The sequence below is a fragment of the Callionymus lyra genome, chromosome 15, assembly GCF_982586985.1.
Source record: "Callionymus lyra chromosome 15, fCalLyr1.hap1.1, whole genome shotgun sequence".
NCBI lineage: Eukaryota > Metazoa > Chordata > Actinopteri > Syngnathiformes > Callionymidae > Callionymus > Callionymus lyra.
The window spans coordinates 25,082,929-25,095,500 of NC_141832.1; the positions used below are offsets into that span (position 1 = coordinate 25,082,929).

The following is a 12,572-nucleotide window of genomic DNA, read 5'->3' on the forward strand; positions in this document are numbered from 1 at the left end:
TAATTTTTTATGAAAAATTGCTGTATTTTCTGTGGCTATTGGAAAAAAAACAATTTCCCAAAGGAGACCTCCTGAGGGATCAATACAGTTTTACCTTACCTTACCTTACCTTATAGCAGGTGTAAAAGTCCGGCACTGAAGGTGCTGTTCAGTGGCAACATAGCTCCCTGGAGAATTGTGACAAGTTCGCCATTTGGGACATCAGCTTGTCCAGAGTCCTCCTGTTTCCCACCTCCTCCACTGAGACCAGAGAGAAGAAGAGGACAGAGCTGGCCCTCCTCACCTGTCTGTCCAGCCTCTTCCTGTGATGTTTCCTGACCAGTGGATCTACAGAAGGTCCATTGGAGCATTCCCTGGACCTCAACCTTCTCAGCAGGAACGTTGTCTTTACTGAGTAAATTTAACCAAAAATAGTATTCACCTTTTCAGTGGGAATGAGACAGTGATAGTTAATTTTACAAAAAATTGAAACCAGGAGAGAAATATATATTTGTTGACATGTTTAAAAAAAACAAACAGATTTTTCAGATTTTTAAATTGATATTTGCATTAAAACACAATTCTAAGTGAAAGAGCTTAAAATGATAACCTTCATATTTTTCTTTGTTCTTCACTGCATGATAATAAAAGAACTGAACATAAGGGAAAACTAGTCTTCATAAAACAACAGCACAGTGTGACATGACCAGAACTATACACCAAAACTCAAACAGCAACCATCAGATGAAAATAATATAACAGCAACTTAAAAAGAAAAAAAAATGTTTCGATTTTTAGACTTTAGAGTTTAGACTTGAGTTTAGCAGCATTTAGTGAAGTCAAATTTTAGCATAACAGCTAGAGGTAGTTTGTCAGAGACACTTCTTGTACCTGGTAGCCAAAAGGCAATATGGCACTTGTGAGGAGGTGACAGTTTTTAAAACAAGAAGCACTCTGATATCACTGTATTTTCCAGTTTGTTAATACTTTATGATGCTAATAACCCTAATAAATAATTATAACATGGATAAATTGATAAATAGGTATATAAATAATACCATTAAAAAGTACAATGAATAAGCGTAATGACCTTATAACATCGTGTGTTATACAAAAAAGAAAAGGACTGATGCATGTTCAAATTAATTATTTTTTGTCTTCTCATGTCTTGGACTTTACATGTCTCTGCGCCTGCATCGTGTATGACCAAGCTCTGTTCACACCTTCTCCCTCTATCCTGCAGGGCTTCCAGTCAGGAAAAGGGAAACGGCCAGCCACAACAACAGCATCATCAGGAAGTTCATCGTGTAACTTCTTCTGTAGTAATGTAAGCTAGAAAAACATAAAAAGCCATTTTTATTTCTCAGCAAAAACATTTAACACATGAACAGGCTGGGAGTAAGATTTGAGAAATACCCACCACACTTGGAGCTAAAAAGACTGTTATGTTCTTGCATTCTGTTAAGTCCACCTAAAGTAACAGCAGAAATGATCACAAAATAATTTTAATAATACCTGTAATTTTCTTTGCAAATTAAACAACACTGTTGATTCTAAAAAATATATTTTGGTGCAGTTTATAGTTTTGATTTACAGCATTTTAATTTTACAGTTTTATTCAGAGGATAGGTCAATTTGTATTACAAGGATACAAACAACAACGTTTCCCTATTGAGAAGCTCAGTCAAACATCAGAAAGTTTCAGTAATATATATATTTTTTAATAACTCACCTTCCAGAGATCTTCCTTTCGATAAGACACATTATCATGTTGTCCTGCTCTCCATGCATAGAAGCGAGCCAAGCGGACAAGCCAGGGGTTGAGCTCATAACCAACAGCTGGAGTGAAGCCAAGCCGTTGACCTTCTAAAACCTTTAGGATAAAAAAACATGGATAATAAATCTTAGTATCCTAAAAGACAGAAATGAAAGAAAAACATACAATGCGGCCATCACCAGAACCAAGATCCACCAGATTTCCTTTCCTGCCTTTCAATAATGTCATGACATTTTGTACTTGGGCTTTGCTGGCAGGTACATACGGGACCTGAGAGAAAGGTTGACACAAATGGGGTTTAAAAAGCAGATTTAATATTTAAATACATAAATAGAAAGTTAAATTAGACCTGAAGTCTCAGGGGCACTTTTCGAAATCCTGGTTGTAGTATCCCTGCCCAAATGGCATAGACAGCCAGTCCTGAACTAACAGCTATCTGAGCAACATCCCAAAACCTAAGCTCTTCAGGCTTGAGCTCTGCAAAAATTTCGTCCGGTGTATTATCATCCATCGCTGCAAAAATATAATTAATCTTCAGCGTCAACTAGAAAACAAACACTATAGATTAATGTCATAATAATAAAATACATACTTGTCTTGGAGGACTTTATTCGACCCTTTTCATGTGACCAGACGATTCACTCCTAGAATGAAAGAATTATTTTAACAGTTTAATTTAACAACAACAAAACACAATCTACTATTTAGGATGAAAATATGTTGACAAGTTAAACATTATTTAGCCTAAAATCAATAAATATATATTTTAAGTGTCTGTGGATATTCTTTGTTGTGTGCAAGGTTATTACATGGTTTCATTTACGCAGTACTTGGGAAGAGGCGTCAACTTACATTTAAATTAAATTAACAAATGGGGAAATCTATGCTTTATTTAATGAATTATCTTTGATCAACGATTAAAAAAACAACCTAACATAATCGTGCATTAGGTATTTCCAGTGTAAGAGGTGATGGTTAAACATGCCGTTTGTATATCAACTGCTAAAATATAACAAACACAAATAACTTGCAAAACATTAGCGAGAATCAACGGAACTACCTGTGAAGGAGTTTGGGTCACAGAAAATAACCGACCCGGTCCGTCAGGCGGAAGTCCCTCTCCTCAGTGACGAAACATTAGTTCCGGTCAAGATGAAGCTGAATTATTCGTATGAAAAATTACATTTGTAAATGACTATGTAGTCATTCAAAAATACGTCAACGCTCTTAAAATACTGTGCCGGTTGTGAAAAGTCCCACTACATGATTAATCTAATTTTAAGTGTATCCCATGAATACCGTGGGTTATGGCTAATGTGCTGCTCGGCTAATGTACTTTTTAGCTTTCTTCATGGAAGCCTCATTCAGTGTTACTATAATTTCCTTTAGATAGATTTGTTGGGGTTTATGCATCAATGGTTCACGAGTACATCAAAACTGTCTAGATTTAAAAAATGAAAGTGTAACTGTACAAGCATTTTCATGACATTGAGAATATTTCCCATTTTCATTGCATAAAAGCAAGAAATAAAAACAGTGATGCAATTGATTTTTATTCAATAAAATACAAAAACTTTATTCACAATTAAAAAGCAATACGTTGAAGAGATGAGTAAACAAAATGAAGACCTCTATAAGGCACCATCATGCACTGTCACCATCATCACTGATGATCCCCTGTAGGTTGCCCCAATCCGTTCTTCTGCAACCAGCATTTGCTTTGTTTTCTCGATCACTGTCCGATGACGAGTTCACTGCTCGCTTGTACAAGGATTCTTCCTGTTTTCGAAGGGTTGCTGCTCCCCTTCGACTCAGACGCCCTTAAGAAAAAAAAAAGGATTTTTACTAAAACCAACAAACGAGATATCATTGACTCTACTTTTGACACTATTGTTTCAAGAAAAAAAAGGTTACCTTCAGTACGAATTATATTGTCAATATTGAGCTCTGCAAGTTCTTGAGCTTCTTCCCTTTTCTTCTTGGCCTTTCTGCATTTTTTGATTGAGGGTGTTCCTGTAACAGAGGAACATGATGACCAGTGAGTAAGCTGACATGCTAAAAAGAAGTATGTCTCTCTAAGAGGTTTTCAAAGTAACCTTTGACACCCAGATCTTCAAGCTCTTTCCTTAGAACTGCCACCATGGCCCGAACAGATCGACAGTCTCCCAGAAGCTTCTTGTAATTCCGTCTCGCACCACAGAGGGAAATGTAGCGCTTCAGCCTCACAACAGATTTGTCATCTTCCTGCAGAGAAAAGATTTATGCTCCAAAGATTAATCGTTAAAAGTTTTGTCTTTCTGCTTTTTTCAAGCTGACCTTAGACTTTTTAGTTTCCTCTTCTTTTTTACTTTTCTTTTTCTTTGACTGGCTGTCATTCTTATCCCCTAAAGGAACAAAGAAATGATACTTTTACCTTTGAGCTCCCTAATATAAAGCGGCAAAGACCTTTTTTTTTTTTAAGTTAAAAGAACAATTCTCACCGCTTTCACTGTCGGAAGAAGTCTCACTCGCTGAATCTCCCTTAAAAGATAATATGAAGTTACCTTTTTTTAATTGAAGAAGTACAGGGAAGGGACTTTTCAAAAAATATCAACTACATTTCAAGATAAATTAAAAATGTATTGAAACAAACCTCACCTTTTTATCCTTTACATCCTTCTTTAACTCTTTCCCCTCGCTTTTATTTTGGGTTATTTTCTTTGGTTTGACTTCTTGTTCATCATCCAAAGAAGGAAGAGATGATGAGTCAGAATCCTCTTCTGATCAGAAAAGAAAGGCTTGTTTTATCGTGTCAAGTTGAAAGTTTTATACATTTTTATTAATGTGAGAATCACCCTCATCATCATCCGTCTTCAGAATAGTTTTCTCTTGGGACTTGTCATCTTGGTCTCCTTCATCTTCTCCCCCACTTTGAGCGTCCACTTTGAGATCAATTTTTTCATCATCATCGCCGTCATCCGACGATAGGTCCAAACTTGTTTTGGTCTTTTTTTCTTTGTGTAGTTTTTCAGAGTCAACTGTCTCCTCATCACTCTTTTCACTGCTGCAGTCTTCTTTGTGCACCAATTCTGAGGAAGTAAAGAAGGTTTAACATATTCGGGTTGTGTGTATAATGTGAGGATAAATATAAAGTATCCATTTTCATCCAAGCTCAGTTACTGACGTTCTTTAATAAAGTTTTTACCCGATGAACTCAAACGACGATGCCGTTTCTTTGAACTGGACTCTTCATCACTCTGACTGGAGTCTCCATTAAACACAGCTTTTCTCTTCCTCTTGTTCTCTGGCTGCATCCTCTCCAGCTCACTATCACTATGGTCAGTGTCCTAAAATAAAGATCAGCAACATGCATAAAAGTTGAATCAAACAGACAATATGTTACTCTCTCTTTAATTTTCTTACTGTCATGGTGAGGAAGTATTTCACCGATTTACTTTTCGCTGGGGGAAACTTTCCACAAAAAGAGGTTGGAGAAAAAACACTGCATATTTCATTGGTAACTACAAAAATGGCTAAGTAATCCGTCAATTCAGGGGTAAACAACAAGCTGTCATTACTTTAACTACATCGTTTTGTAGGACATTAGCTGTCAACAGCAGGAACAACGACATCGTGATGTTATACTGAAGTACACATGTAACAAGGTGTTCTTTAAATCACTAAAATGGGTTAACGTTTTATTTTACAAGTTATTTTAATAGTCTATCGTGTGACTTATATACATTTTGTGTGGTGTTTCTAGAGCGAGAACGAGTGTCTGTGTGAGCGATCCATCCTTAAACATGTGCAGGTATGCGTGTTATTCTTTTTATTTTATTAACACGTTTAAAAATGTATATCACTTTACGATCACTCTCTGTTAATGTTATTCATTAAATTGCAGGATATCCAAATTGTCTGGAGGACTGCAATGAGAGCGAAAACAATCCATCCTTAAACAGTGTATTTACGCATCATCACCCGCAGTTTCATTGAGTGTACCAGAAGTGGGATGAACCAGAGGTTACACATATAAGAAAAAATATGGCCTTACTTACTTTGAGTCGTATTTTGACCTCTAAAACACTTGGGCAAGACTTGTTTTGATCCGTCAGAATTGTCACTACTTTTCCCGCCTGCAGAGAGCGCTTGAATTTGACATGATTCTTCTTCCTTTTGTTTTATGGCAGTTGGCGAACAACCTAAAGGTGCATTACTGCCATCTACTGGTGTGGAGTGTGGATAGAATCTATTTTTCCCATGTATTTAACTGAACAAACATTAATTATTTGTTACACCAATTATTTGTTACACCGATTTTATTCAACTTAATTAAAAGCCCTCCTCTCCACATAATGTAATATGCCTTTTCGATATCAAACAATACCACTACTAGCTTTCCTTGTTTACTTGTGCTTTCTTTATTTCGTGTTCCAGACATTTTACTGGGTCCATTGTATTTCTGCCTTTCCTAAATCCTGGTTGGTATCTAGCTAAATATTTGTTACTTTCTATAATATATGCTAGTCTATCATTTATCATCCTTTCCATCACTTTGCAGACGTTTGATGCTACTGCTATAGGCCTAAAATTAATTTGATTCATTTTTTCTTTTCCTTGATTGGTACCACTAGTGCATTTTTCAAAATATGTGGTTATTGTCCGCTCTCTAAAACTTTGTTATGTCATTTCAGTTATATATATTTTTTTGCTGATTCAGTGAGTTGGTTAATCATACAGTTACATACTTTGTCCTTACCTGGTGCTGTCCGCTTAGTTTTACTTACCATTGGAACTGTGTACTTTGACAAAGGTTTGAGCCAACATGTCTACTTTTTTATCATCTCTTATAGCAATAAAATGAGATTAGATTAGATTGAACTTTATTTATCCCACAGCGGGGAAATTCACTTGTGCAGTAACATGCATGTAACGAGGACAGAAGAGAAGACTTAAAGAAACAAACAATTAAAAAATAAAATAAATGAATAGATGTTTCGTAGGCATTTTTTTTGTCCCTAGGGTGCAGCATTCTGTGGCTAAAGGAGCTGCTTAAGGTTTCCAGTGTAACGTGGAGGGGGTGAGAGGTGTTGTCCATGATAGATGTTAGTTTGGATAACATCCTCCTCTCACCCACCACCTCTATGGAGTACAGAGACTCCCTCTCTGAGCTTCCACAGCCCCAGAAGACCACGGTATAAAAGATAGCACAAGTCACCACAGAGACATAGAAGGTAAGTAAGTAAGTAGTAGTAGTTTGTTAAGTGATCTCCTCTCAGCAACTGTCACCAGTGAGTCCATCAGTGGTCTTTTTCAGAGAAGTAAGTAAGTAAGTAATTTTTATTTGTATAGCGCTTTTCCAGACCAGGGTCACAAAGCGCTTAAACAATCAAAACAATATTCAATAAAGTATATACTTTAAAGATCAAGATAAAACTGAAAACACAACAGGAGTTCCAGAAAATCAAGAAAAAGCCTGAACAAATAGAAATTGCTTAAGATGTTTCTTGAAGGAGTCAGTAGATCCATCAAGCGCAGAGAGAGAGGAAGATCGTTCCAAAGCTTAGGAGCAACAGCCTGAAAAGATTTCTCTCCTCTGGTCCTGAACCGTGTGCGAGGAACCATCAGTAGATTCTGATCCACAGACCTCAGAGCCCGAGCTGGGGTGTAAGGCTGGTTCAGATCAGTGATGTAAGGAGGAGCCTGACCATGAATATCTCTGAAAGTAAGAAACAGAATTTTAAAGTAGATCCTGAAAGAAACTGGAAGCCAGTGAAGAGTTTTAAGGATTGGAGAAATGTGAGTTCTTCTAGTGGAGCGGGTTAGAATTCTCGCTGCAGAGTTCTGACTCAACTGCAGCCGAGACAGATCCTTCTTGTTAAGACATGAAAACAAACTGTTACAATAGTCCAGAAGAGAAGAAACAAACGCATGGATTACAAACTCCGGATCATGTTCCGACAACATTTTCCTAAATTTAGAGATTTTTCTCAGTGGATCAGTAGTTCCCTGCACAAGCCAAAGGAACTCAGTCTCCTCGGTAAATAGAAAGGACTTTGACCCATCTTGTACAGGGCATCAGTGTTATGAGTCCAGTTCAGCTTATTGTTGAGGTGAACACCCAGGTATTTCTACTACTCCACCTTCTCAAAGTCCAACCCCTGGATGTTCACAGGTGCTGTTGTGAGAGCCTTCCTGCTGAAGTCAATCAGCACCTCCTTCATCTTGCTGGCATTGATACGCAGATGGTTCTTCTCACACCAGGCGACGAAGTTGGCGATGACCTCTCCGTATCCCCGCAGACCCACGTCAAATATGGCTGTGTCATCTGAGAACTTCTGGAGGCCGCAGGTGTCACTGGCCTGAGGTGGTTAGTCTCCCTGGGGTGTGCAGTCTCTTCAACAATTTTTATATTTCAATCTTTTGTCGCCACTTCAATCAAATTAATTCCATCTCTTCGTATGCTATTATTACCGTTAATCACAAAATGTAATTCAGGCTTCAGCCATGTTTCCTGAATGCGTATTATTTCTGTTTTTTTTTCTAAAAATCCTTTAAATAATGAACCTGCATTAAGTTCTATCTCCAGGAAGTCCTGGTTTTCCCTCCTCCTCAAACCTTTAGCTTACTAGTTCCCATTAACAATCTTTCAGTGCCCTCTTACATTTATTTTTGATTTTATAAGTTTTTTGCTTGACCTGGTCTGTACAATTTAGGACATGTTCCATAAATAAACTCAGATTCTCTACAGTTAGTTCTAGGTTTGTTTGCATTCTTTGAGTAGATTCCAACCTATTCGTTTGAATACTTTTCCTTCCCTTTTTTTATGTGACTTTAATGAGTGTTTTAACCTGTTGAATTTCAATTCCTCTTTTCCCGACCTAAAATCCTCTAGTCTCCCTGTGTTCCCCACCGCAGGTACGACATTTATTCTGTACATTTCCCCCACATTCCTCAACTATGTTTACCACCACATTTTGCAGATCTTTCTTTCCCATTACATATGGCCTGACTGGGAGGATAATAAATATGAATGTAATTATACTGAGAATTGACCCTGAAAGTCTCTTCACTTCACAGCCCCTTTGAAACTTTTCTAGATATCACTCATGATTCCTGGGAGGACGTTGTTCTCTCCCAGTAGGCGTCTTTCAATGACTGTTTTTTACAAATGTTTTCAATGAGTAATTATTTATTTTTTGTTCTTTATTTTTACATATCATGGATATTCCTCCGACCCTCACTATTCCGACGTCATGATCGGTGACCAAGGACTATAATGGACTCCTGCCATTTGCTTGAGGAAACGATAGAAAGCGAACACGTTACATTTGCATTACGAGTTGTGGTGTTCAATAAAACAAAACATTGACTGAAGTTTTTTTTAGTGATTTATTAGGAGTGCTGAATGGCTGCAAGTTACAACAGTTTAATATTCAAGACTTTCCTTAAAGGGAGCATATTGCTTTGCTTTCATATTTTTGCTCTGAAACATAGTGGTTTGGTCTGAAGAAGAAATTTGGACGGGGTATGACTCAGTGGTTTGGTTTAAGACACAAAAGGAAAGTTATTGGCTCAGAGTGAAGAACACACTCGGGTTCTCACTCAAACATTCAACTGAAATGCATCTCGACACTAACAGGGTAAAAAACAATTATAAATCAGGTGCAAGAGAGTGCAACACATAAACGGTCTCCTCATTTAGACCACAGATTGAGTACAATACAAAAGTTAAATACCAAAAACAATAAATTAAGGTTATAAATTAATATAAAACATCTTAAAGCGACAGCAGAAATAATTTAAAGCAAATTTAGCTGCTCATTGGTGGGAAAGAGACAAAAACATGGCTTCTCAGTTTCTCTTCCAGTCCTGCTTTCACAGTTCGAAACATCTCAGTTCATGAAAGAAGATTTCACATACCAAAAAAAAGGCCCACGCTGCATCAAAACAATACAGGCCGGAGTGACAGTGCATATCATTATCATCACGAGACAGAGGTTCATTAAGAAGTATTATTCATGCAGGTTCGATGGGTTAATAATTCAAAATTTAAAGATTGAATGTAAACAGAAGAATTTGTTGACCCTTCAGTCCTCTGTACCGGACCACCTTTTCAGCAGCTAGAGTGTCAAACTTCACATTATCATTTAGTCTTTGTAGACAGTCTGCTGGCCGTGGCCTCGCTCATCATGCATGATGTGCCTCCTCACATGAATCCGCCGCACGCGTCTTTCCCCGACCGCTGCGCCCTCGTCCTCTGAGCCCAGACGTGATCCTGCACCTCCGGAGTCCAAAAGGTGAAGCCCCCCCGGAACCTGACTGTTCTCATAAATGAGGATGTTGAGTGTTTCTTCAAAGATCCGAGCTTCTGGAAATTCCACCTGAAAAGACACAATAAATTGAAACTACAGTTTCTGACTTTGATTTTCCCAAACGAGAGGGCTGGTTGAGACTCCATTTGGTGGATTATTTACTTTGGTTTGCTTCTTTTCCGTGGCGTAGACAATGGAGGTGCAGCAAACTTCTGCAATCTTTCGTCCTTCGCCATAAAACGACCAGCAGCAGATCTCGTCTCCAAGGACGTCTTTGACGAAAAGCACACGGCCGTTGAACCGCAGGACCAGTTTGTCGAACAGTTCAATGTTTTTCAGCAGGTTGTCATCAGAGTTGCTAAAGCACACAATGTGATTTAAATTAAAGAGCAAGTGCAGAAAAAGACAAAATTGATTTGAAAGTTTGTTTACCTTGTGTACGAATATTTGTTGTTTCCTCGATTATTCTGCAACTTCACCACCGGCTTTGGAATAAAAAAACCGTTATTTTCAAGTTATTCATTTCAGAGGAGCTGAACACAAACACAATTATTTTCTTCTCAAGTCTTACAAAGGTGTGAAAGTCAAGTGGAGAATCTGAAATGTAAAGTTATGTAAAGAGTCAGTTTGTAGGGGGATAAGGATCTGCGATATGCTAACATAAGCAAAATACCACATACAGATTTAATATAGAAATGTTTTTAGGCACTTGAAGTTTGAAGAGAATTCCTAGTAGAATTATAAAAAATTAAAAAATCTAAATTTGCAGCTGCTATCAGGAATAAGAACATGCGTTATGACATGGATTGTGGCCAACACAGCAGAAATGTCAACTTGTGGTGCTTTTGCTTCTGAGGACTTTTAAAATGAATCTATTCTAATCACAATTATATATTCAATTCAATTTTATTTAAAGTGTCTTATCATAACTAAGTTATCTCAAGACACTTTACAGTTGAAGTAAGTGCTATAGTGGAGAAAGGAAAAACAGATCCCAGCAATTAATATGAATTCGATAAACAAAGGGGACCTTTGATGACATTAAGAATGCTTTTCTTCATGTTTTTTTTATTTCACTCAGAATAAACATTACATTTTTCATATTGACCTTTCTGCAGGTTGCGATCATTCTCTGTTCTTCTTTGGCTGACGTTATCATGGGGATCCGGCACACCGTTTCAAAAACATCCTTTTGTTTCTGTAGAAGAGCATAAACTTGATTTAAAATAGTTTCAACTCATCGTTAGATTTCAATCATTAGCTCGTCTTTTAAGGCCCTGAAAGATCGTCAAGATGAATTAACATAATCTTTACCTCATGTATGCGAGTACTGTGTAAAATGACTTTACCTGCATGGCATTGACACATTGTTGAACAAGGCCCTGGACCCTGTAGTACTGGGCCTCCTTCAGAACTTCGTCCAGCTCTCGATGATCCTCTGGCAGGGGAACCGAACCATCACGCAAGAAGTTTAATACCAGTGAGAAATGTCGGCCGGATCGATCCAAAACCACCCAACCTGGAATTAAGAATCAGTTTTTACATTTTTCAAATTCTGGACTCGAATAAAAATCATTCAAAACGGCTGATAATAATATGAACAGTCTCCTCTCACCTTCGGAGTCAATGTTGACTTCTGTGGCTCCATTACAAATACTTTGCAGCAGACTTTCTTCCTTACTCAGAGTCTGGACAGTTGTGTAATGTAGCGAGCCGCCGACGTTCAATTTGACGTATTTGCTGCCCAGCAGACCCCGACTTCTGTGCTCCTCTGAGCTCTGGCTGGTGACTGCGTTCCGGGCAGAGTCGTCCGCATGATTGCCAACCGACGCCTCAGCAGACATGAAGCCAAAAGGTTTTTACCTGTCTTCACAGAGAGGGCAGAGATCAACATTTACTTTAGTGACTGCAATGCCAATCATAACAACATCTCTATTAAGGTGTTATTGACAAATCATTCATTAGTGATCGTGATGTACGTTTTACCTAACACATTACTCTGAAAAAACAATAGGTCTGAAACAAAATTAACTAGCTACAAATGAAACATGTTTGTATTGAAACAGAGATGTCAGAACAAAAATCAGAATTCACGAAATAACTTACCGGTCTGAACATTCAAGATGAGCTTTAACTGGAATTTGATCAATAATAGCCAAAATGAAATAAGCGAAGTCTAAAGGTCTAGTAAATAAAAAACAATGGAATTCAACGCATTGATCGTTTGACAACTCATTATGAACTACGTTAGCGTAGCTACACCTTAACCGCTACCTTCAATTTCCTCTTTACATGTCTTTTCTCCACTTAACGTCTGGATAAGTGATATTAAACCGAGATAATCTGAACGCATTTTTTAAAGATGAACGGTGTGCAATTTAAGGAGATAAACATCCGTAAATGGTGATGTTGGGAGCTAAATAGGTCACACGGAAGCGAAAAAAACACTGCTTCCGTCGCTTCTTCTTCTGGTCAGTTAAACACGTCAAGCTGGATTTGACTGCCCCCTACTGGACAGATGC

The 12,572-nt window shown here is 37.8% G+C and overlaps 3 protein-coding genes across 4 annotated transcripts; all 3 read right to left on the reverse strand.

The window, feature by feature from the left end:
- Nucleotides 1-506: 506 nt before the first annotated feature.
- On the reverse strand, nucleotides 507-2,874 carry antkmt (adenine nucleotide translocase lysine methyltransferase). Its single transcript, XM_087809259.1, has 7 exons — nucleotides 2,817-2,874; nucleotides 2,349-2,400; nucleotides 2,106-2,269; nucleotides 1,922-2,026; nucleotides 1,712-1,852; nucleotides 1,400-1,450; nucleotides 507-1,311 (listed from the first exon to the last, which is right to left on the reverse strand). The coding sequence occupies exons 3-7, from the start codon at nucleotides 2,265-2,267 to the stop codon at nucleotides 1,141-1,143; spliced, it is 630 nt and encodes a 209-aa protein (XP_087665385.1). The 5' UTR covers nucleotides 2,268-2,269; nucleotides 2,349-2,400; nucleotides 2,817-2,874; the 3' UTR covers nucleotides 507-1,140.
- Nucleotides 2,875-3,330: 456 nt separating this feature from the next.
- Nucleotides 3,331-5,861, reverse strand: hirip3 (HIRA interacting protein 3). The gene is made up of 10 exons (XM_087809352.1): nucleotides 5,794-5,861; nucleotides 5,159-5,206; nucleotides 4,941-5,082; nucleotides 4,591-4,824; nucleotides 4,394-4,515; nucleotides 4,237-4,276; nucleotides 4,073-4,140; nucleotides 3,853-4,000; nucleotides 3,671-3,769; nucleotides 3,331-3,576 (listed from the first exon to the last, which is right to left on the reverse strand). Exons 2-10 carry the CDS (start codon nucleotides 5,162-5,164, stop codon nucleotides 3,401-3,403), a joined length of 1,035 nt encoding a protein of 344 aa, XP_087665478.1. The 5' UTR covers nucleotides 5,165-5,206; nucleotides 5,794-5,861; the 3' UTR covers nucleotides 3,331-3,400.
- Nucleotides 5,862-9,108: 3,247 nt separating this feature from the next.
- kctd13 (potassium channel tetramerization domain containing 13) lies at nucleotides 9,109-12,490 on the reverse strand. Of its 2 annotated transcripts, none has more exons than XM_087809909.1 (7): nucleotides 12,157-12,490; nucleotides 11,666-11,913; nucleotides 11,400-11,569; nucleotides 11,159-11,248; nucleotides 10,483-10,535; nucleotides 10,213-10,408; nucleotides 9,109-10,119 (listed from the first exon to the last, which is right to left on the reverse strand). In XM_087809909.1, exons 2-7 carry the CDS (start codon nucleotides 11,892-11,894, stop codon nucleotides 9,886-9,888), a joined length of 972 nt encoding a protein of 323 aa, XP_087666035.1. In that variant the 5' UTR covers nucleotides 11,895-11,913; nucleotides 12,157-12,490; the 3' UTR covers nucleotides 9,109-9,885. The 2 variants fall into 2 exon arrangements, with proteins under 2 accessions (XP_087666035.1, XP_087666033.1); XM_087809907.1 differs by having other exon boundaries at nucleotides 11,666-11,917.
- Between the last annotated feature and the right edge of the window lie 82 nt (nucleotides 12,491-12,572).